Source organism: Orcinus orca, chromosome 7 (genome assembly GCF_937001465.1).
Source record: "Orcinus orca chromosome 7, mOrcOrc1.1, whole genome shotgun sequence".
Classification (NCBI taxonomy): domain Eukaryota; kingdom Metazoa; phylum Chordata; class Mammalia; order Artiodactyla; family Delphinidae; genus Orcinus; species Orcinus orca.
The window spans coordinates 69,544,288-69,570,548 of record NC_064565.1 but is presented as its reverse complement, the minus strand read 5'-3'; the positions used below and the strand labels follow the sequence as shown (position 1 = coordinate 69,570,548).

At 37.6% G+C, this 26,261-nt stretch overlaps 1 protein-coding gene across 7 annotated transcripts in view; it reads left to right on the top strand.

The window, feature by feature from the left end:
• PDE1A (phosphodiesterase 1A) overlaps window positions 1-26,261 on the top strand; it is a 351,251-nt gene that overhangs the window by 300,210 nt on the left and 24,780 nt on the right. For all 7 annotated transcript variants that reach the window (XR_007478526.1, XM_033423689.2, XM_049712585.1 and 4 more), the window contains 3 exons: window positions 7,789-7,870; window positions 10,346-10,466; window positions 11,523-11,668. Coding sequence is in view for 6 of the 7 variants with exons in the window: in XM_033423689.2 (XP_033279580.1) it covers window positions 7,789-7,870; window positions 10,346-10,466; window positions 11,523-11,668 (349 nt within the window). In the remaining variant the exon portion in view is untranslated. The remainder of the gene's footprint in view (window positions 1-7,788; window positions 7,871-10,345; window positions 10,467-11,522; window positions 11,669-26,261) is intronic.

Sequence of the window (26,261 nt, the reverse complement as noted above, 5' to 3'; positions counted from 1 at the left end):
CATCTGGAAGCTTGTACAAGCCTCTTAGATAGCCTCATCCACCAGAGGGCAGACAGCAAAAGCAAGAAGAACTACAATGCTGCAACCTGTGGAACGAAAATCACATTCACAGAAAGATAGACAAAATGAAAAGGCAGAGGACTATGTACCAGATGAAGGAACAAGATAAAACCCCAGAAAATCAACTAAATGAAGTGGAGATAGGCAACCTTCCAGAAAAAGAATTCAGAATAATGATAGTGAAGATGATCCAGGACCTCAGAAAAAGAATGGAGGCAAAGATAGAGAAGATGAAAGAAATGTTTAATAAAGAACTGGAAGAATTAAAGAACAAACAAACAGAGATGAACAGTACAATAACTGAAATGAAAAATATACTAGAAGGAATCAATAGAAGAATAACTGAGGCAGAAGAACGGATAAGTGACCTGGAAGACAGAATGGTGGAATTCACTGCTGTGGACCAGAATAAAGAAAAAAAGAATGAAAAGAAATGAAGACAGCCTAAGAGACCTCTGGGAAAACATTAAACTCACCAACATTCGCATTATAGGGGTCTCAGAAGAAGAGAGAGAGAAAGGACCCGAGAAAATATTTGAAGAGATTGTAGTCGAAAGCTTCCTTAACATGGGAAAGGAAATAGCCACCTAAGTCCAGAAAGTGCAGAGAGTCCCAGGCAGGATAAATCCAAAGAGAGACATGCTGAGACACATAGTAATCAAATTGACAATAATTAAGATAAAGAAAAATTATGAACAGCAACAAGGGAAAAATGACAAATAACATACAAGGGAACTCCCATAAGGTTAACAGCTGATTTCTCAGCAGAAACTCTACAAGCCAGAAGGGAGTGGCACTACATATTTTAAGGATGAAAGGAAAGAACCTACAACTAAGATTACTCTACCAAGGATCTCATTCATATTCAATGGTGAAATCAAAAGCTTTACAGACAAGCTAAGAGAATTCAACACCACCAAACCAGCTCTACAACAAATGCTAAAGGAACTTCTCTAAATGGGAACCACAAAAGAAGAAAAGGACCTACAAAAACAAACCCAAAACAATTAAGAAAATGGTAATAGGAACATACATATCGATAATTACCTTAAACGTGAATGAATTAAATGCTCCAACCAGGGGCTTCCCTGGTGGCACAGTGGTTGACAGTCTGCCTGCTGATGCAGGGGACGCGGGTTCCTGCCCTGGTCCGGGAGGGTCCCACATGCCGCGGAGTGGCTGGCCCATGGGCCGTGGCAGCTGGGCCTGTGCATTTGGAGCCTGTGCTCCGCGGCGGGAGGGGCCACAGCAATGAGAGGCCCGTGTACCGCAAAAAACAACAACAACAACAAAAAATGCTCCAACCAAAAGACACAGGCTTGCTGAATGGATACAAAAACAAGACCCATATATATTCTGTCTACAAGAGACCCACTTCAGACCTAGGGACACCTACAGACTGAAAGTGAGGGGATGGATAAAGTTATTCCATGCAAATGGAAATCAAAAGAAAGCTCGAGTAGCAATACTCATATCAGATAAATTAGATTTAAAAAATAAAGAATGTAACAAGAGACAAGGAAGGACACTGCATAATGATCAAGGGATCAATCCAAGAAGATATAACAATTATAAATATATATGAACCAAACATAGGAGCACCTCAAAACGTAAGGCAAATGCTAACAGCTATAAAAGAGGAAATCGACAGTAACACAATAATAGTGGGAGACTTTAACACCTCACTTATACCAATGGACAGATCATCCAGACAGAAAATTAATAGGAAACACAAGCTTCAAATGACACAATAGACCAGATCGATTTAATTGATTTTTTTTTTTTAAGAAGATGTTGGGGGTAGGAGTTTATTAATTAATTTATTTATTTTTGCTGTGTTGGGTCTTTGTTTCTCTGTGAGGGCTTTCTCTAGTCATGGCAAGAGGGGGCCACTCTTCATTGCAGTGCGCGGGCCTCTCACTATCGTGGCCTCTATTGTTGTGGAGCACAGGCTCCAGACGCGCAGGCTCAGTAGTTGTGGCTCACGGACCTAGTTGCTCCGCGGAATGTGGGATCCTCCCAGACCAGGGCTTGAACCCATGTCCCCTGCATTAGCAGGCAGATTCTCAACCACTGCGCCACCAGGGAAGCCCCGATTTAATTGATATTTATAGGACATTCCATCTGAAAACAGCAGATTACACTTTCTTCTCAAGTGCACATGGAACATTCTCCAGGATAGATCACATCTTGGGTCACAAATCAAGCCTCGGTAAGTTTAAGAAAATTGAAACCATATCAAGCATCTTTTCTGACCACAACGCTATGAGATTAAAAATCAGTTACAGGGGAAAAAAACATAAAAACACAAACACATGGAGGCTAAAAATACATTACTGAATAACAAGAGATCACTGAAAAAATCAAAGAGAAAATCAGAAAATACCTAGAGATAAATGACAATGAAAACAAAATGATCAAAAACCTATGGGATGTAGCAAAAGCAATTCTAAGAGGGAAGTTTATAGCAATTCAATCGCACCTCAAGAAACAAAAAAAAGTCTCAAACAGTCTAACCTTACACCTAAAGGAAGTAGAGAAAGAACAACAAACAAAACCCAAAGTTAGTAGAAGGGAAGAAATCATAAAGATCAGAGCAGAAATAAATGAAATAGATACAAAGAAAACAATAGCAAAGAACAATAAAACTAAAATCTAGTTCTTTGTGAAGGTAAACAAAATTGATAAACCATTAGCCAGACTCATCAAGAAAAAGAGGAGGAGGACTCAAATCAATAAAATTAGAAATGAAAACGGAGAAGTTACAACTGACACCACAGAAATACACAGCCTCATAAGAGACTACTACAAGCAAATCTATGCCAATAAAATGGACAACCTGGAAGAAATGGACAAATTCTTAGAAAGGTATACCCTTCCAAGACTGAACCAGGAAGAAGTAGAAAATATTAACAGACCAATCACAAGTAATGAAATTGAAACTGTGATTAAAAATCTTCCAACAAACAAAGTCCAGGACAGATGGCTTCACAGGTGAATTCTATCAAATATTTAGAAGAGCTAACCCCCATCCTTCTCAAACTCTTCCAAAAAATTGTAGAGGAAGGAACACTCCCAACTCATTGTATGAGGCCACCATCACCCTGATACCAAAACTAGACAAAGGTACTACAGAAAAAGAAAATTACAGACCAATATCACTGATGAATATAGATGCAAAAGTCCTCAACAAATACTAGCAAACAGAATCCAACAACACATTAAAAGGATCATATCACCATGATCAAGTGGGAGTTATCCCAGAGATACAAGGATTCTTCAGCATACACAAATCAATCAATGTGATACACCATATTAACAAATTGAAGAATAAAAACCATATGACAATCTCAATAGACACAGAAAAAGCTTTTGACAAAATTCAACACCCATTTATGATAAAAACTCTCCAGAATGTGGGCACAGAGGGAACCTACCTCAACATAATAAAGGCCATATACAACAAATCCACAGCAAACAGCATTCTCAATGGTGAAAAACTGAAAGCATTTCCTCTAGATCAGGAACAAGACAAGGATGTCCCCTCTCACCACTATTATTCAACATAGTTTTGGAAGTCCTAGCTATAGCAACCAGAGAAGAAAAAGAAATAAAAGGAATCCAAATCAGAAAAGAAGAAGTAAAACTGTCACTCTTTGCAGATGACATGATACTATGCATACAGAAAGCTAAAGATGCCACCAGAAAACTACTAGAGCTAATCAATGACTTTGGTAAAGTAGCAGGAAACAAAATTAATGCACAGAAATCTCTTGCATTCCTATAAGCTAACAACAAAAGATCAGAAAGATAAATTAAGGAAATAATCCCATTCACCACTGCAACAAAAAGAATAAGATACCTAGGAATAAACCTACCTAAGGAGGTAAAAACTTGTACTCAGAAAACTATAAGACACAGATGAAAGAAATTAAAGATGTCACAGATAGAGAGATATACCATGTTCTTAGACTGGAAGAATCAACATTGTGAAAATGGCTATACTACCCAAAGCAATCTACAGATTCAGTGCAATCCCTATCAAAGTACCAATGGCATTTTTTTACAGAACTAGAACAAAAAACTCTTAAAATATGTATGAAAACACAAAAGACCTCAAATAGCCAAAGCAATCTTGAGAAAAAAAAAAAACCGGAGCTGTAGGAATCAGACTCCCTGACTTCAGACTATTTTACAAAGCTACAGTAACCTAGACAATATGGTACTGGTACAAAAACAGAAATATAGATCAATGGAACAGGATAGAGAGCCCAGAGAGAAACCCATGCACCTGTGGTCAATTAATCTATGAGAAAGGAGGCAAGGATATACAATGGAGAAAAGACAGTCTCTTCAATAACTGGTGCTGGGAAAAGTGAACAGCTACATGTAAAAGAATGAAATTAGAACACTCCCTAATACCATACACAAAAATAAACTCAAAATGGATTAGAGACCTAAATGTAAGACTGGACACTATAAAACTCTTAGAGGAAAACATAGGAAGAACACTCTGACATAAATCACACAAGATCTGTGATTGACCCACCTCCTAGAGTAATGGAAATACAAACAAAAATAAATAAATGGGACCTAATGAAACTTAAAAGCTTTTGCACAGCAAAGGAAACTATAAACAAGACAAAAAGACAACCCTCAGAATGGGAGAAAATATTTGCAACCAAATCAATGGACAAAGGATTAATGTCTAAAATATATAAACAGTTCATATAGCTCAATATTAAAAAAACAAACAACCCAATCCAAAAATGGGCAGAAGACCTAAACAGACATTTCTCCAAAGAAGACATATAGATAGCCAAGAAGCACATGAAAAGCTGCTCAATATCACTAATTATTTGAGAAATCCAAATCAAAACTCCATTGAGGTATCACCTCACACTGGTTAGAATGGGCATCATCAGAAAATGTACAAACAACAAATGCTGGAGAGGGTGTGGAGAAAAGAGAACCCTCTTGCACTGTTTGGAATGTCAATTGATACAGCCACTGTGGAGAACAGTATAGAGATTCCTTAAAAAACTAAAAATAGAATTGCCAAATAATGCAGCAATCCCACTACTGGGCATATACCTAGAGAAAACTATAATTCAAAAAGACACATGAACCCCAATGTTCACTGCAGCACTATTTACAATAGCCAGGTCATGGAAGCAACCTAAATGCCCATAGACAGGAGAATGGATAAAGAAGATATGGTACATGTATACAATGGAATATTACTCAGCCATAAAAAGGAATGAAATTGGGTCATTTGTAGAGACGTGGATGGACCTAGAGACTGTCATACAGAGTGAAGTAAGTCAGAAAGAGAAAAACAAATATCATATATTAACGCATACATGTGGAATCTAGAAAAGTGGTGCAGATGAACTGGTTTGCAAGGCAGAAATAGAGACACAGATGTAGAGAACAAATATATGGATGCCAAGGGGGAAAGCACGGGGTGGGGTGGGGGGGATGAAATGGGAGATTGGGATTGACATGTATACACTAATATGTATAAAATCGATGACTAATAAGAACCTGCTGTATAAAAAAATTAATTAAATTTTAAAAAAAGGAATCCCCAATATCATATTTCCCATGAAGTCTATGAGTAGCCTTATTTCTACTTTAATAATAGTAATATCATCTATATTTTAGCAAGTTATTAATATTATTCTTTCACTTTATTCTCAACATGTTAAAATCAAATTCATAATAGTCTTTAAATCAAGCCCTCATCCAGATCATCTTATTTCTATTAGTGGCCCCAAAGTCTCCTTTTCATTCAGATTTGAAGCACAAGCCTCACCCTAAACTTACCCCAAGCCATCTCCCACACTGCCAACAAATTAGTGTTTCAAAAGTAGAATTCCTCTTATGTCAATTCCATATAGAATAAAGAGGGGAAAAGCCAGTGCCTCTCCATTACATGTAAATTAAGTAGTAATCCTTTTCCTTGTGGTTTAATACCATCCAAGACGTGCATTAGACTTCATAAATACCTCTAATTTGCACAGCTCTGTGTTTTAGCTAGTATTATGAATTATGATTCTTTTTAGCTAACATTTAATGACTATTGACTATATATTAGTCAGTGTCCTTAGGCTTCACATAAATTATTTTAGATAACCTCAGGATAACCCTATTAGGTAGATACTATTATATCCTTATTCTTAAAAACAAGTCAACCGAAATCACTGAGTTGGGTAACAGAGGAGAATTCATTTCGGCAAAGTCTGTGATGTGTCTGAAGTAACAGAGACAGCCTGTTGAACAGCAGTGATTTAGCTCTGCGTCTTGTGACTCCAAGGCTAATGACACAGTAATTTCTGCCCCCTCGCATCTGTCCCTTAAGCCAAGTATAAATATTAATTCCAAATGGAATGGATGTTATTCTCTTGGGGAATGGTGAGGCTTGCTGGGAAAGGTCACAGAAATTCTTGCCCTATTTTCTCTAAGTCATGACATAGTGAGACATTCCTATTTGTAGCTACTTTGCCTACTTCTTTGGTGACTGTATCTAGATTTTTCCAAGCAATTCTCATTTCAAACTTTCTCTCCCTTCTAATCAGAGGCATAGTTTAGCGTAAATGCACTAGAAAACATCATCAATAAAAACTTTAAAGCCACATGTTGACATAAAGTTGTAAAGATCATGATGAAAAGCTGCTAGAGGAAGCAAAGGAAACTGAAGTTCTCAGACAGGTTTGCCTTGTAATATGGGCTCTGCTACAAAGTAAAGGCCACTCCCTTTTGTCCCCTGATCTCAACCATATATTCTAAGTTGTGGTCTTATGCAAGGCCAGTGTACCCCATGAAGGTATACAACCAACAGATTAGGAGAAAATAGAACCCAAAGCATTCTTTCAAATGTCTGGGCAGTTGAAGTGAATGGGGCAAGTGAAGTATCCTACCTCCTTTTTCTCTGTGAGCACATCTTGAATGCAAAGAACCAATGTTTGATAAACCTTATCATAATAAAGCTTTGTCCAGAGCAGCCACCTTTATTTCAGGAAACGAAAATCTAATTATGATGTTAACCCAAACAAAAATGGAATTCTTTAACCTTTGTGCTCAATCTACAATAGATAAGACCAAATAATAAAAAATCATTGACATTTCAATTTTCTCTGAGAAGAATACATTAAAATAAAATTTATGCACACAGAATGTAAGAATGTTGCAGATATTCCTCATTACTTGCTGTAGGAGATTCAGTAAAACTTGGTTAATAAGTAAAAAGATGTTTCAAAATGCTCATACACTTTGAAATTTAAAAAGCCGTCCAATCATGAATTCTTGATACTGAAGGTCTGCTGATGTATTTGGCATGAAAAATGGAGCAGAAAAATCCGTGAGATGGATTGTTAATTAAATGCCAAATAACACACCGAGATGACTATTATGGTGACTTTAGAAAATTCCAAAGAGCAAAGGTTTGTCTCTTTATAATCAAGGGGTTGTAATACCAATGTGGAGTCTCTAGGTGCTGAAAATGTTCATGTTTTTTTACTTCTGCAATGTGTGCCATATGCAACATATCCCCAAAAGGAGACCATGTGAGTAAAATTATATGAACTTGAACAATAGCTTTTTGTTTTGTGATAAATACACAATGCTAATTAAGAAATAAAATATGCAGCTTTTTAAGCCTTTTTATCTAAGCTGCTTTTAGTTTCTCCACACCAAGTCTGTACTAATGGGCTTTCCTTTCCGCAGGGAGATAAAGAAGCTGAATTGGGGCTTCCATTTTCCCCACTTTGTGATCGGAAGTCAACGATGGTGGCGCAGTCCCAAATAGGTAATACTGAGGATTGGTGGTTGTGGAGAGCGGGTGTGTGCCTGTCAGTTTTCAAATGGATACATGATGTTGTTCACCCATGAAAACCTCACTCCATATTCATGATGAATTTGATCTTTAGACTGATCTATATGGTGGTGAATGAAGAATTTTGAAACATTCTCACAAAATGAACTCAATAAAGCAGTATTAGTGAATAATAATTGTTATTTTCTTTGTAATCCTTTTACAAAATAGAGGACTTTCTTCTTTTGCAAGAGACAGCATTTCTTGTTTTGTTGCTGATTATTTTCTGTAACTTAATCCTTTGTATTTAGGACAATCCAATGAAAATATTAATATATCTGTTATCACTGTTTGCATAATATTCTTAATATACTAGCTCATATTCTTTTGGGAAAAAAATTCTTATGATATGAATAGGGAAGCCAACAACAGGAAATCTGTAAAATGATATTGCTCCCAACCATATTTATCCTTTTCATATGTGCTTATATTGGAGACTTCAAGTCCAGCCCATGATTAAAACATATTATTGCTATGCTGCATGGTTCATATATTTGTAATAGTTATTCCCTGGGCCAGCATCTTCATTACTGATCTATATGATCAATAAATATAAGGATGACTGCCTTACCTCTCTAGTTGGTCTGGTACCACCTCCTACAAAGTGGTGGTCAGCTGTCAGAAAGCTTCTTGCTCTCACCTTTCCCCTCTTCCTACCCATGTTCCAACAGCTGTTTTCCTAGCTACCATAACACAGGTGACTCTCATCATTTAGAAGTTGTGAATATGTCAGGTTAAGGACCTCCTTGGGCAAGCTGAGAAGAATAGAAGTGTGTGAGGCTTATTGCCGTAATGTAAATTGCTGCCATGTTAGTAGAGGTGACTCATTTGATAGTCTCTAGATCCCAGGCATTTAAAACCATAGACAAAACGTGAAAGAACACCCTGGTGGTCAATTAACATTGACTCAACTTGAAGTCATCAATTCAAACACAAAACGATTGAAATTTTTGAATTAAAAATGCATCTTAGGGCTTCCCTGGTGGCGCAGTGGTTGAGAGTCCGCCTGCCGATGCAGGGGACACGGGTTCGTGCCCCGGTCCGGGAAGATCCCACATGCCGCGGAGCAGCTGGGTCCGTGAGCCATGGCCGCTGAGCCTGCGCGTCCAGAGCCTGTGCTCCATGACAGAAGAGGCCACAACAGTGAGAGGCACGCGTACCGCAAAAAAAAAAAAAAAAAAAAAAAGCATCTTAATGTATGCTATGGTGAATACAATTACTTGAAATGTGAATTACTTTATCCAAGTTTCTGATGGATAGGATACTTTTTAAATATAGATATTTCCCAGAACACTATCATTTAAAAAGCATCCCCACAGTGTTCTCTTATATTCAGATGGTAGTCTGTTGCTCCCAGTTGTGTTTAAGGCAACAAGTGCTTGATTTCCAGCACCACACCTCTCCTGGGACCTCGGGTGTTGAATGTACACAGAGCTTGTCTCCTCCTCCACCTAAACACAGGTGGTAAATGCTCCTAAAGGACCGTGCCCCATTCTCTGTGTGTGTCATTTTCTAGTTTGATGAGTACTTTCAATGTAAAATTCTTTATTCAATCCTGTCATCTCAAAGTGGCGGGATTAATGCTGTTCTCTGTTCTGATTTAACAGAATACGCCCACACGTTGCGAACTTAAAGCTTTACATCCTGGGAATAATAAACAGCAATTTGAAATATTAACACACTGGCAGAAAGCTCTGACTGATACAGTGTGAGAAAAAAAAGTGGTTGCCTTCCTGTGGCTTGAGAAAAAAACTTCAATTATTTAGTTTCTTTGGAGCTTACATATTATTTCTTGTTAGTCAATAATAAAATTCAACGAACAAGTGAAGACCTTTCAGAAAGAAGAGTGATCCCTTTCATTAACAGAGGAAAATAGATTGACTCTGGTTAGATCTGAAATTATTGTTAACAATAAGATGAGGCTGAATATTAAGTAGGAAACCCAATACACTTGAGTTAGCAAGCTTAAATTGTATCACTTCCACTGCTTGAGAGATGATTTTGTAGAACAGTTAAACTCTCTCTAAAGATTGTGTTATTGGATTAAAAATAATTGCAATGGGCTTCCCTGGTGGCGCAGTGGTTGGGAGTCCGCCTGCCGATGCAGGGGACACGGGTTCGTGCCCCGGTCTGGGAGGATCCCGCATGCCGCGGAGCGGCTGGGCCCGTGAGCAGGGCCCGTGAGCCGTGGCCGCTGGGCCTGCGCGTCCGGAGCTTCTGCTCCGCAGCCAGTGAGAGGCCCGCGTACCGGGGGGAAAAAAAAAAAAAGAAATTGCAAGGGGTAAGCTGAACCAATGTTGTAGTTGAAACTTGTTATCAGGAGCATCAGAATCTCTGCATTATTACTAATGTTAGAATTCAGGAAATTGTAACACTTGAATATATTTATTTATGTTTTTGCTTTTGTAGGTTTCATTGATTTCATAGTAGAGCCAACATTTTCTCTTCTGACAGACTCAACAGAGAAAATTATTATTCCTCTTATAGAGGAAGACTCAAAAACCAAAACTCCTTCCTATGGAGCAAGCAGGTTTGATGTTTTCTTTTTTGCATCTTTTCCTTTTTACTTATGATTATCTTTATTATTCCTTACATTAGGCAGGAAATTCTTAGAAGAATTATTAGGTAGTATTGCCACCTAATGGCTCTGCAATATATTGCATCTGCCTTTGATATTAGGAATTTGATGTCCACTACAAAAAATATCAAAGTACTAAGGAGTATAACAGAATTGTATTCAATACTCAAGAGAATAAATGTTATTTTAATTTTCATTAAAATGTATGAATTATGTCCTGGATATAGTAACATGTCTGGTAGTGGTGGGCAGTTGGGAGACGGGCATTGTGTTGGCTTGCTAACAAATCAATCACAGCCCAATTGTATGTCTAGAAAGATGCCTACATCAAAGTTAGCCTTTTAGATGACATGAATACAGTGGATCTGTATAACATGTAACTTAAAATATTTCAATATAGATTTTTTTCAATGATAAATGTTTTAAGGGATGTTATTTAAAACTTCCAGTTGCAGAAAAATTATGCTAAATTCTTGTCCATCTGAACACATAGTTTTTCCAAATAACATACCAACATTTCCTAAATGTTGCCCTAATGAGGAAACTGAGGGAATGTTCTACCTGAGAAAGATCCACATTATCCTAGAGATTAAATGGTGACAGAAGGGCAGGGACCATTACCCCACTTTTAGCTCCAGAACGGTGATGCCGCTGTGCTGCTCACCAGTGGACTCACCACTAAGTCAGCTCATCTCAAGGTTCTGCTGCTCTAATTAGGCCTCACCTACACGCACTCCATAATACATGTGGGCCCTGACCTGCTGCTCTGGGAATCCCAACAGAGCCTGGCCCTCTCCATGAGGGGAGGAAGGTAGGAGGTGAGCAGCTCTGACAGGTGCTCAAAACTGGGCCTGAGCAGCTGCCTTCCTGCTTCTGTAGCTGGTTTTGTAACGTGTTTCAGGCTTTGCTTCCTCATCCCATATACTGCCCTTGGTATTTCCTGTTTTCTTTGGTGGTTACTATTAGCTCAAGCACCTTTATGTTATCACATCTTTCTCATTCCTCTAGACGATCAAATATGAAAGGCACCATGAATGATGGAACCTATTCCCCAGACTACTCCCTTGCAAGCGTGGACCTGAAGAGCTTCAAAAACAACCTGGCGGACATCATCCAGCAGAACAAAGAGAGGTGGAAAGAATTAGCTGCTCAAGGTACGGTTGTTTATGAAGGTTTACTACTATCTCTCTCTGTCCTAACTCCTCCTCTGAGATGTTGGATTTCTTCCCCCTAGATTTCTTCTTTTATAAAATATGCAAGCCCTTGGAGGTGTTTAGAATTTGGCTACCCTTTGACTACTCATAAGAAAATTGGTTTGTATGTTAAATAAAAAGACATTCTGCTCTGTTTGTGCCATGTGGGCTGCAGAAGTATTGACATGGGTGGCAGTGAAGTGGATGTGAAGGATGGGACAATAAAAGAGCGACAAGACTTTATGTGGCACAGTAACATCCTGTTCATTTCTAGAGGTGCTTTTGATCCTGTGTTTTAGGCTTTCCAAGTAGTTTTGTGTTGCATTAGGAATGCAACACTTAGTGTTAGAGATTTGAGTATATGTTTGTTTCAGCTTTGCTAAATTACTTCTTTGGCTGACAGGTTCACGGATGAGTTGGGAGAATCGTTTGTAATCGGCTACCAAAGAAAACAAATGGGAGGCTAGCTCTGTATTTCTGACATGTTTTTTATTCAGATTAATTAGTCTATTTGGTTTCCAAGGCATGTGAGTTAGTATCAGTCATTATCCTTCATGCAGGAAATTAGCTTTGAAATTCCACATCTGGCCCATCTCCTTTCATGCTGCATCCCATAGACCTATCTCTCTCATGCTTTATACTCCCTGCACAGTGGCATTCTGGCAGGTTCTTATAATACCCCAGGGCCTTTGCAATGATTGTTTCTTCAGCCAGGAATTCTCCTCTTGGAGCTTTTGCAAGGCTGATTCCTTCTTGGCTGGCTGATTCATTCCTTGGCTGGAGTGTTCCTCCCTCTGCAATCTGTATTTTATTTCTAATTTGAAAAACACAGTACTTAATAACTTTTTAAATTCTCACATGGATCTTACTGTTATCATTCCCATTTTACAGATAAGGAAACTGAGGCAGAGGACAGTTATGTGACTGGCCTCAAATCCCACAACTAGTAAGTGAAGGAGCTGAAATTCATTCTTCCTCTACAAATGCAGTGCCCTAAAACCCCATGCTAGGCCGCCCACCAAAGAGACCCTCCTTGACCACTAAAAGTAATGTCCTCTGTCCTGGTTTCCCCTATTCAAACCCAGTTTAGTCATTTCAAAGTGGTATCACTAGTCCATAATCAATGATGTTGATTTATTCCTTTCCTTATCCTCTGTCTTCCACATGGGAACGTACAATCCTCAAAAGTCGGGTCATGGTCTACTGTGTTTCCCAGGGTTTCCTCAGCTCCTGGTACAGTGCTGGGCATATCACAGGCACTCAGTAAATATTTGTTTAATTAAATAGTTAGTTAATCCTGGATGGGGCTGCATTATTTCTCCACCTCTGCTATTAGAAAACTTTTAAAAATACCAATCTAATGCCTTCATCTGAGTCTGTAACTTGTGTTCTCCCAGCCACTTAAGTCTGATCTTAGTTGAAAGGAAACAGAGTTTCCCAAACATTTGTGGCTCTATACAGCCATTACAAGGACCACTTCCTCGATGTATAACCTGTGTGATCACACAGTTCCTCCCCCACCCCCCACTCAGAATGGCCCTATGCATAATTAAATACTCTAGTATCATCATCTTGAAATTCTTAAAAAATTTGGAGCTAGGGGCCTTATTTTTATTTGGCACTGCGTCTTGCAATTATATAGCTATTCCTGGCCCTTACAAAGGGTCTTTGTAGTCATACATTATTGTCGCTCAATAAAAAACATCACACAATACGAGATCCAGATGACCATACTAAAACATTTTCAAACCCATCTAACTGGAGACTTCAAGTGACTAGAATTTCCCCTCTATATGAACAAATTATGCTCATGATATTGACCCTGAAGCACTATAAGATATAAATCGCTAGACATAAGCTGTTTGAAAACAGGAACAATATCTATTGTATTGTCATTATTTCTCAGACCTGGCATGTCCCTGGCATACTACAGGTGCTGTAAAATTATTTACTGAATGTGGTTTTGAATGAAAGAATGAATGAATACTTAAACTTCACTTTGAATATATTCATTCAGAAAGGAAAATGAATGAATATATTAGATTTTCAGCAATGAAGGGAAGAGAGGAGGGAAACAAGATTTCTGAAACCCCTCCTATGTACCAGGCATTTTAGACGTATTGTCCTATTTTCCTCCTACAACCTTGTGAAGTAGAAAGTATTATCCCCATTTTATACGTTTGGAAACCGAGGATCACACAGCTTCTAAGCACTAGAGTCAAAACTGATTCTTTACCCCAAGGTTTTTCCCACTCCCTCCTATTTTACTGTCCCATATCTTTCAAAAAAGTTTGAAAAAATTGACTTGAAATATTTATCTTCAACAAATCCAAAGAATCCAATTGACCAAGATACACTCTGTTCTAAGAAAGTTTTAACTAAAATGAACAACAGTGAACCCCAAATATCAACCCATCACCTGGAACCTATTTGTCATAAAAGAAAACATTGTGTCAAAATTGTATTAGGGCTACAATTGCTCCCTTTCTAATAAACTTTCTGGCACTGTGATCTATTGAATGTTGTGTTGCACACAGAGGTAAATTTTAGATTTGCATAAAGTTTTCAACTTACATTTCTGGAATTGAGTAATAATAACTTAGTTCTGCAGTTAGAAAATGTAGAACCAAGATTTGAGCACAGGAAGTCTGGCTTTAAGCAAATTAAAATTATAAAGTATTTTGATAATATAATTTCCAAGGGGTATTTGTGTAGAGTACACATAGTTTGAATAAAGCAAATAATGTCCAATTTTCATTATTTATAAAATTGTACACTTGGTTTCTATTTCCAACACAATGGTGATCTAGATAAACTTAAAGAAATATGGTAAAAACAACTAACAATGCTGGATGAAATATTGTTGAAAAAAATTGACACCCTTAGGACCTGTCCAAATAAAGATAAAACAGAAATTCAGAGAAATAAGGAAACTTTGGAGCCACAATCTCTCCTGAGGGCACCTGTTTACCTCTACTGAAGTCATAGGTTTGCAGACTGAATTTATTACCACATTGGGTTTATGCCAGAAGTGCAAATTTGGTTTTACATTTAAAAATTCTATTACTGCAATTCACCATATTAATGATAAAAGGTGAAAAATGCGTCTCAAAGGACGCAGAAAGAACATTCAAGAAAATTCAATATCCGTCCATTTTTTTAATTCAGAGGGATAGTCCTAATCTACTATTTTTTTTTCCCACTTTTCTTGCCTTCATTTTTACTGCTTAAGTTTTTGTTCTATCCTAATTTATTTCCTTTATGGTTTGAAACATTTGCACTCTATTCCTATTATTCTCATAATTAATTAGAAGATTTTAAATGTATAATCAATAGTAAATAACAAAGAGGTTAACCAATAATTTTACCTTTCCACCAAATAACACAAAAACCTTAGAAAACTTTGTAACTGATATTTTTTAAAGTTTTAGAAATACAGACTTTATATTTAATAATTAACATTTAAAACATCTTCTTGAAATTCAAGAATATGAGACTGCTTTCTAACATTGTTTTGAAAAATCAAACTAGTGCAGGAAGACCCTCTCAAGGTTCTTCCTCAGCCAGTCAGAGATGTTCCTCAGATAATCAGTGGAGAGCTATCTCAGCCCTTCCAGGGCTCTTTGATTGCTAGGATTTTTCTGTTAAATCCTGCTGGTCTACCAGTTACCCCAAACTTGGACCACAATCTCAGGCTTGCAAAACTGTGGGTTTTCCCCATTTATTCTAAACTAAATCCACCTTTATGTTGGGGAAAACAGGGTTTTGTTTCCCTCTTGTTCCAACCCAAACTGAGTCTACCTCCTCTGGCAGCAAAGCTGTTTTCCACTCTCAAGCTGGGGTTGGTGGAGGAGGTTGGGAGTAGCTCCAGGCAAGAAGGTCACAGGTTCCTCTTGTTCTTACCTGAATCTCCAGAAATTTTTCAATAAATGCTTCTCAGAGTGTTGTGTTGCCTTGATTGATTTCCGGTGTGATGGAATAGTTGTTTTTGTTAATGTTTTCCAACTGTATACTTGTTTTCTGTGGAGAGGAAACCCTCGGCCTCTTTACATCACTCTAACAGGAAGTCCTCTCTCTCCACATCGGTTTTTGGGAGAATTAAATGAGTTGATTTACGTAATCTGCTTACAAGTACCTAAAATAGTAGCTACTACATGAGTTGGCTTTTATTATTGTAATTATTATTTACTGTGCTTCTGGGATACAGTAAAAAACTAAAGAGACAATAATACCTACCTTCATGAAAAAATGGGAATTAGGAGTAGGATTGAAGTTTTTTTTTTTTTTGGCGGTACGTGGGCCTCTCACTGTTGTGGCCTCTCCCGTTGTGGAGCACAGGCTCTGGACGCGCAGGCTCAGCGGCCATGGCTCACGGGCGCAGCCGCTCCGCGGCATGTGGGATCTTCCCTGACCGGGGCACGAACCCGTGTCCTCTGCGTCGGCAGGCGGACCCCCAACCACTGCGCCACCAGGGAAGCCCAGGATTGAAGTTTTAAATAAGGTGGCTAGGAAAGGCTTTACTGAGAAAGTGATAATGTAAATAAATACATGGAGGAGGTTAGAAAGACTTATGGGGAGGTCTGGCATAAGAGGTGGGGGAATAAGTTTTCAGAAAGAGAAAATGACTAGCACAATATCTGGGATGTGGAGCTTGGCTGACATGCAAGAAATAACAGGAGGCAAGTGAAACAGGGAAATTGGGCAAGTGGGAATAATGTAGGCAATGTGTTAGATGGGTAACATGATGTAATCATTGGTTTGGGTCCAAGAGAGATAGGAAAACCTTATGTATGATTTTGAAGAAGAAAAGTAAAAATGAAATGAACTGGGGCTTCCCTGGTGGCGCAGTGGTTGAGAGTCCGCCTGCCGATGCAGGGGACACGGGTTCGTGCCCCGGTCCGGGAGGATCCCACATGCCACGGAGCGCCTGGGCCCGTGAGCCATGGCCGCTGAGCCTGCGCATCCGGAGCCTGTGCTCTGCAACGGGAGAGGCCACAATAGTGAGAGGCCCGCGTACCGCAAAAAAAAAAAAAAAAAAAAAGCTGAAGATGCACATGCCATATTTCCCAACAATCTCACTTCTGTATTTTTACCTTAGAGAGACTTTTGCTCATGTGCATCAGAAGACATGAGCAAAACATCCATTGCAGCATTGTTCATGAGTGCAAAAATCTGCAAACAACAGTAAAATGAATTCATAAGCTGTGATTCATATTCATATTATGAACCAGCATACAGCTGTTAAGAAAAATAAAACTTCACTGTGAATATCAACAGGGATGAAAGACACAAATGATATTAAGCAAAATATGCAAGCTGCTATAATATAGCAAGATACCATTTATAGAAAGTTTAAAAAAACTAAAAACTGAATAATAGGTTTTAGAATACACACATGATAAAACTAAAGAATGATGGGGAAAATATTCAGAATGGAGAATCTAGGGAAAGGATGGAGAATTTATTTAGGAGTTAGTAATATTTTACTTCTTTGGTTGGGTTCTAGACATACATGTTCATTTGGTGATTATGGTTATACCTAACATATATGCTTTATATATGTAAATATCCATTTTTTATGAATAGAATATTTCATAATAAAAAATTTTTAAATGTGATCTGCTGTGAAAGCACAGCAACTAGAATAGACATCTATTTTAAAATCAGTGTGTATCAGATACTGCCATTGTAATTTCCCATTGCCATCACCTCTGGTCTTAAATATACTGAAGATGAAGTTTTCCTTATTGCATTGAGATGAAAAGAAGCAGGTTATATGATGCTTGATTAAACATCACGGTTCTGAGCAGAATCCCGGATGTTTGGTCATCATCATGCCGGCTCTGAAACTATATTTCATAGTTGTCTCAAAAACATCCCACTAATCCTAGAGCAGTAGAAGGTATGGATGCTTCGGCCCCAAGGTATGCAGCTCGTAGGTCATCACTAAAACAAAACACTTTTTTAAAGAGTCATTTCATTCAGTAAGCCTTCTGTTAAGGATCTGAGAACAATCTGTTTAAGAATGTTGTATGTAAATGCATTCCTTTTGGACACAGTGTGTTTTCAAAAAGTAAAGCCAGTGAATGGCAAACACAAAAAGGAAAAAATTCTTTCCTCCAACCCAAACTTTTTTTGGTTAAATTTATCCATTTAGTGTGAGGAAAATGCCTTCATTATCTATTCAGCTTTCCTCAGCATCTTAAGTCTCTGCCCAGTCTCTATGTTTTTCTGTATTACTTAAGAGCAAACAGGAGATTTTAAGAGGGTGTGTAACTGTCCTCTAGTGAGGCAGGTGGAGGGAAATGGTGAGGAAAGTCACTTTTCTATTTCTACCTATGGAGTCTCAGGCCAATCACATAACTTTTCTTACCCTCAGTACATGTTATTATTGGGAAAATCCTATTTGTCCTAATGAAGGAGCAGACATTCCCATAAATTCTGACCAATCCGCATTCATGCTCCAGAGTTTTGAATGTCTGTGATGCAGCTTTGAGAACAAGGCACCAAGGAAATGAGAAAAAATAAAAGAGTACATTTGCCTATACTGATGGCCAGCGGATGAGAGATGCCCCCAATTAACAACCAAGGAAGTCCTGTACAGGAAAGAAATGTGTACATTTTAAAGTGCCATATAAAAGTAACTCATTTTCACTGGTGGCCTGCCATCCTGCGTCATGAGCAACACCTGGGTCTGAAGCTGAGCTGGAGTAGATTAGGTTTTGTTTAGAACAGTACCTGAATGGCAACACAAATATCTGTTCTCCCTTGAAGCAGAAGGGTTGCTTTTGTAAGTCACCTGAGAGACTGGTTCCTCTTTAGACACAAGAATTCCAAATTGACCCAGGTCCACCAAATCCACCTAGATTGGAATAAAAACCATAAATCAATCCCAGATCTGTTTTCGTTTCCATCTTCTCAAAGAGAATGTGTACTTGAGAAAACTAGTTATGTCCCAGAATGAAATCTGGGTGGTCAGTCTGGAATGGAATGCACTATGTTTTTTACTGTACTGAGTAATTTTCTGATTTATTTGATATTGATTCAGACCCCAAAATACTAGGCTCAAAGATGATTAAGAAGTGAGAAAAGGAAGCAACATGGGAACTGAGACGCTACTGGAGTTGCACTGTGCCCAAATCACAGCTGTTTAGAACCAGAAGGAAACCTAGAGCTAGCTTAAGGCAAGCTTGACATTTTAGAATATGTATTAAAAATCTCAAACATAGCAGTGTTTTCTAGTTTCTTTTTGTGACTTACTTCCTACATAATTGCTTGAGAGTCATAGAATATGTTCAATATAATATTATTCATTTGAGCATTTTGAGACCTGCTTTTGGCTTAGTAGCTCATCTGTTCCACCAAAAAAGAAGGCAAAAAATAGGATTTTGATTAGAATTTCTTTGATATCAGTTTGGGGAGAATTGTCATCTTTATGGTATTGAGTCATCCTATTCATATATATCTTATCATTCCTATGTCTTCTTTCATGTTTCTCAGAAAGCTCATTTTTCTTTGATAATAATAACAATAGTAATGATGATGGAAAATATTTGATAGTGATATTAGATGTTAGGCACCATACTAAGCATATAATATGTTATGTAATCACTTAATATTTATAATCAACAAAACTATATTTTAAATTTGTGAATATATTTTGTTGGATTTTCCATCAGTATTTAATATTTTTTATTGATTTTGTGAATGAGTATTTCTTGCAGGTGTATACAAATCCAATTTGCCTTTGAATACTTATCTTCTGCAAATAATGACAGTTTTTTCCTTTCCGAAATGTATATCTTTTATAATTGTTTTTCTTAGTCAACTGCACTAGCAAGTTTATCCAGAATGATCTGAAATGGAAGTGATAATGGCATTCAGCTTGTCTCTGAATTTAAAGGGAGGATGTTTAATGTTTCAGCATAAGTGTGATATTTCTTACTTTCTTTGATCTGCTCTTTATGAAGTTAATTTCCCATCAATATTAAGAAAATAAATTTAAAATAAAGTGTTTAGTTTTAACAAATGTCTTTTCTGTAGCTTTTTAAAATAATTCACTATTTTTCTTTTTAATTGGTTCATACAGTGAATTATATTAATAGATTTTCTAATGTTGAACTATCTTGTATTCCTTGGATAAACCCAACTTAATTGTTAGGTATTAACTTTGTAAAAGTGTATGTATTACTTTGGCTGGCATTATAAAATTTATATTTGTGGGTGAGATTAGCTGTTATTTTTCTTTCTCATACTGACCTTGTCTAGTTTTAGTGTTGAGGTTATACTAGCCTCATAAAATGAGTTGGAGTTTTAAAATTCTTGAGCTTATGTGAAATTGGTAGAACTATCTTTAAAAACCATTAAGCCTAGTGTTTTATTTGTGGGATAATTTTATCTGCTGATTCAATTTCCTTAGTGTTTACATAGGATTTTTAAAGTTATTTAGTTTTTTATTTTTTTTAATTGTGAAATATAGTATACTGAAAAGGAATACATAAAAACATATGCACTATTTATAAGTAAATAACAAAGTGTACATTCTTATAATAGACAATCATTATAGTGGCCTACAAAGAAGTAGGATGCTGGCAAAGTTTAACAACTAGTTCAAAAAAAGTATGTATATATACGCACATATATATGTATATATATGTATGTATATATACAGGTTTATTATTACTATACAGGTTTATTAATATAAAGAATGAGTAGCACATAATTTATAAGTAATAATAAAATATACAATAGTCTATTATAAATTCTATACAGCTAATTGATTATCACAGAATGCTTTCACTGATTTTTGACAAACTCTTGTGTCCATTGTCGACTTACGGTTGCAACAGACAAATGGGTGTCATTCAGACTGATATTTTCATTTCTATCAAGGAGTAAGATGAAAGTACATAAATATATGTCAGAACTTAGAAAACATAGGCATATATCAACTTTACTTGTTCATCAGAGATGCAGATGGTTTCTTGGTCATTTAATTGGTTAGTGGCATTTGAATGCTGGAAGAAAATTCCCTCAATTTTTGTGCTATTTATAATGTAGCAGCTATAGACATGACACAGTCTTAAATTCAATCTCTATTTTTATCATTATCTCCACCATTTTAGACATCAATAAAACAATAATTTGAGCCCCAATTCGGAAAGTTTGATGATATCCATGGTGTGAATATCCCCACCATGGCCAGTTTCAAGCTATCCATATAATTTCTCTAAACATGGAGTTGGGAAAAGGTGCATGTTATATATTTGCATTTTACAGATATGGTAGAAATAACCTCGCAACACAGATAATAGTAAAATGTATCAAAATAATTAGGCAATGATGAGTTCTGAGTATTTATCACCTTTTTTTTGAATACAGTTTATTTAATTGTAAGTTTATATAATTTTACTTTTAAGAAGTAGTTTTAACAAATAGTTTGTAAAATTTCTGAAATGTAACAATTGGGTCTTGGTGCAACATACTGCTGCCCATAAAGCTTTCTGTGATCCACGCTCACCTCCTTCATCTTGCTGAGTCAATTTGCATTTCTCTTCTCCTCACCCGCTTGCCTTACTCCAGACACACTGACCTCCACACTGTTCTTTTTTTTCCTGTCTTACAACATGTCAGATACCTTTCTGCTTTAAGAGCTTTGTACCGGCATCATTGTTAGAAATGCCTCTCCCCCAAATACAACATAGCTGCCTCCCTCTCTGCATTCAAGTCCAGCTTCAGCTGTCACCTTGTCAATGAATGACTCCTCCCCTGGAAAAAATTTTCAAATTCCACCCATGTTCCTCCCTTGCCCCCGATAACCCCCACCAACTATTTCCCCATAACACAACACTGTCTAGTCTATAAATAATTGCCTTATTAGCCTTAATTTTTATTGTCTCTCTTACCCCATTAAAAATAAGGTTCATGAGAACAAGGATGTTTGTTTTGATCACTGATGTATTCCAAGCTCCTAGAACAGTGACTGTCATGAATTCGAAATTCAAACAATTATATGTTGAAAAAAAAAAATAGGAGAGACAGAGAGAGGGAGAGAGGGAGGGAGGGAGGAACAGAGGAAAGGAAGAAGGAACAAAAGAGAAAGGGAGAGAGGGAGGAAACCTACCATCTAGGCCAAGAATATTGTGCCATGCCTTAGTAGTTCTATACGTCCTTCTCTAATCATTTCTTTCCTTCTCTTCCTTCCATGATCTAATCACTACCCTGAATTTTGTGATAATTATACCTTTGTATAACCTTAAACAATATATAGCTTAGTTTTGCTTATTTTAAAACTTGGTGAAAATGGAATCATGTCATATAAATTCATTTATGTTTAGCTTTCCACTCAATGCCATGTTTTTTGAGAATTATCCATGATGACCCAAATAGCTGTTGTCTCATTCAGCAGAGATGTTTTCTTGGATCCTGACAGAAAACATGAGACAGAAGAAAATGTATCCAAATACTGTGTAGATTTTTTAAAACTATTAAGTATTTAAGTTTTTCAAATAGTATATAACTATACTATTTCTTAGGCCACAAATCAGATGCACAGATAATGTAACTTCCATTATTTTTCTGTGACCAAACATAGTTTCCAGCTGAAGTCCCCTTTGTTACATGTTTGTAGAAAGCATAAACTTATCAGTCAAATGTTTTACTTGAATCAGAGTAAGCCTGGTCAATTTAGGATACTGGGGAGGAAAAATTCAGATTTTTTAACCTCCTTTTCCTTCTTCTTTAGATAACATCAAAGTCCCCGGAGACTAATGAGGTGTTATGGATTTGGGATAAGTACCAGTCCTTGTTTGACTTCTGGACACTCTCCCTCTCATCTTCCCAGACCTATACCCTCCCATCTGCTTCTGGCAATTATCAGCTCCTGCTTCTGACACGGGACCCCTTGTTTCTACCATTATAGGCTGTCAAACCTTTGCTCTCCCCAGCCTGCTTACCCTCTCTCATTCTTCTTTCCTCTTGATGCTTCTCATGGCCTGAGAACAGGCTGCTCTTCCTTACATATGACTGAAGACTGCAGGGTTCTCCCAGGCTCTTTACCCTGACCTTCCATATAGCCACTACTCCAGTCCTTGTACTTGAGAGCACCTACCTTGCTGCTACCTTTCAGAATTCCAGATATGGGAATTCTGAGGAGACAAGGTCTCCTCTACTCCTAGATGCCTTAATTTATCTATAAAATCTTTCATACTTTCCCACTTAGAAATAACCCAAAATGTGACAGGTCTGGCTAAACCCAGGGTCCTGTCTCAGAGGCTGTAAGTTTCTAGCCCTCTTGTATCTTCCAACTCTCTTCTCTCTCCCATCTTCCTCTGGTTCCATAGGAATGGAAAAAATTGCCACTGGAACAATGAGTCAAACCTGTGCCACCTCCATTCTGAAGGCTACCCTTATCCTTCTTGCTACTCTTGGTAAAAACCTCAGTCCATATCCAGGAAATGAGAAACCTAGATATCTTCTGGAGGTATGAGTGGGGAAGTATAGAACTTGACTAAGTATTTTCCAAGAAACTTTGTCCCATTGATGGATGTGGCTTATGAATCTGAAGACTAAGAGTGTATGCATTGTTTCTGGGTACTTCACTAATAATATGTATGTCTACTTGTCTGAATGGGCATGGACCATGGTGACCAGTGGGAACAAAACCAGATAACAGTTCACAGCATCAGCTCAACAAGACAAACAGCTTTTGCAGTTGTTTCAGAAGAGAAATTAAAAATAAAGTTTGATTGTTAAATTGACTTTATTTAAAACAATATTACTCAATTAACATTTATCAAGTGCTTTTTACTACTTTGCAAGAAAAAAAAAGATTGAAAGTTCATTTGTCTTTTAATTTGAATGATTTAAAGCTAACTGAATCATGTGATACAAATTGAAATAACTTTAAATTCTCTGAGGTTTTTCAGGGTGGTTAATATTTTTAAAAATGTTTCAGAGGGAAACTGACATTTTTGATCATAGAGAAATCTGTTTTAAAGATTAAAAAAAATGAGACAACCTTCTCTGTTTTCTACCAAGGTCCAGGGCAATCTTAAGACATGTTTAGGAACTTTAATTCAGTTAAACTATTTTTTTCCAAGAAAATACTTACAGGATCCTAAAGGCCTCTTTTAAAAATTGAGTGCTATAACAAATAACCAATTTATTCTCATTTTCAGTCAATGTCTAACTTAGGGAAATTTAGGGACAAATGTAAGAAACTGTTGTCTCACACACACACACACACACACACACACTGACTCCCACAGATTGTTCTGTCCGTTTTGAAAGTTCCATTATTTAAATCGGGCTGATTCCTCCTTTTGGTTTCAACATGGTGTGAGAGAGTTACCACTGGAGCAATGAGGAGTAATCCCATCTGAATGCCACCCTTCTCTTCCTCCTTTGCTTCTCTGGGGGAAACCTGGATCCGTGTCCTTGGGCGTCATCAGGAAACAAGGCTGAGGGGCTTCAGACTCTATTCCCAAAACCCTTAGGACACTTAGAGAGGCTTCCTCAGTAAATCATCTTTAGAGCTGATAGATGATAAACTGCCCGGGAAGAATAAATTTTTAGCCCAAGCATCACACCCAAACCAGTTACACAGCAGTACTTTCACTCCCACAGACCTGTTTCACTCTGCACTCTGATCTCCTAGAGCTTTGCTAGACTTTTTTTGCTTTATTTGGCAGCAGTCCCTATTAGTCCCGAATAGTGTACCTCACTCTTACGTCTGTTGCTTAGAGAAAATAAAAACAGATTTTTTGAAAAGAACAAAAACATGCCATGTTACTTTGTATTGAATTACTTTAAAAGGTTATGTTTATAAATATTTTTTCACAAAATATTTAGTTACTCCTTTCCATTATCTTTTAATAAAACATAATGCATTTATTTACTTATTAATTTTTTTGGCTGCGTTGGCTCTTTTGTTGCTGCACGCAGACTCTCTTTAGTTGCAGCAAGCAGGGGCCACTCTTCGTTGCCGTGCGCAGGCTTCTCGTTGCGTGGCTTCTCCCATTGTGGAGCACGGGCTCCAGGCACGTGGGCTTCAGTAGTCCTGGCGCATGGGCTCAGTAGTTGTGGCTCACAGGCTGTAGAGCACAGGCTCAGTAGTTGTGGCTCACAGGCCCAGCTGCTCCGTGGCATGTGGGATCTTCCTGGACCAGGAATCGAACCCATGTCCCCTGCATTGGCAGACGGACTCTTAACCACTGTTCCACCAGGGAAGTCCCCAAACATAATGCATTTTATGTTATAACTCCTAAACTCCCAGGATAGTTTAAGCATAGTTTTGAGAAAATATTTGCATACTTTTATATTTCAGAAGAGACAAGTAATCAAACAGAGAAGCAAAGCCTTTCAGAGATAAAAACTAGAGCTCACTTATTTTCACTAGCGCTCACTCATTTTCTAATTATGGTTCAAAAATGTAAGTTAACAGTTTAAATGAGATCTTGCTACTAATTTTTAAAATAAATAATCATATTTTAAATTATTTTAAATCATATTTTAAATTATTAGTAAATTACATTATATATTAAATTATATATTCTATTATATATTTATTTTATTGTTCCTATTTCTAATTTAGTCTCTTCAGCTAGCAATCTACATTATATTATTAGTGCAGTAGAGCAGAAATATGCATTTGATGGAATGGAACATTTGGAAGATCAGAATTATAAAGTTCTAAGAGGTGGCATTCACCAAAGTCGCTTAACCCTGGAAGAGCTTAAGTGACAGTTCACACAATGAGTATGTGCTTGTGTGTTATTCATTCATTCACTCGCTCATTTATTGTAAAGGTATTACTCAATAGTTTTCAACCCTGTAAGCATATTAGCATCATCGGGAATACTTTATTTTTTAAAAGTTTGGCATGGTTTATCTCTAGTTCACAGAATTAGGTCAAAAATAGAACACTTCTGGGCTTCCCTGGTGACGCCGTGGTTGAGAGTCCGCCTGCCGATGCAGGGGACACGGGTTCATGCCTCGGTCCGGGAAGATCCCACATGCCGCGGAGCGGCTGGACCCATGAGCCATGGCCGCTGAGCCTGCGCGTCCGGAGCCTGTGCTCCGCAACGGGAGAGGCCACAACAGTGAGAGGCCCGCGTACAACAACAACAACAACAACAAAAAATAGAACACTTCTGTGCGTTTAAATGAATGCAGAGGACATGAAAGGGAGAGCAGGAAACTTGATCAGCTCATGGTCAAGACAAGCCAAGTACAGATTAGGATCTGAGCCAGCTTCACCCTGCCCAGCTGTACTCAGAAAACAGCAGTACGTACCTTGATGATGCTGTCCCTTAAAATATCTGTTTTCGGTCGCATGTCTCTACCCTGGAACATTTGCCTTCTCCTGGAAAAGTCAGTGGACTTTCTCTCTACCCTTATCCTTGTTCTTTCCTCCTCATGGAATGCACTTCTTGCACCCCCTCCTGCACTTTGCTTACTAAAATCCTACCTATCTTCCAAAACTCCATTAAAATGCCTTCTCCAAGAAGCCTATCACTTACATAATAAGCATAGCCATCTTATTCGTACTGCA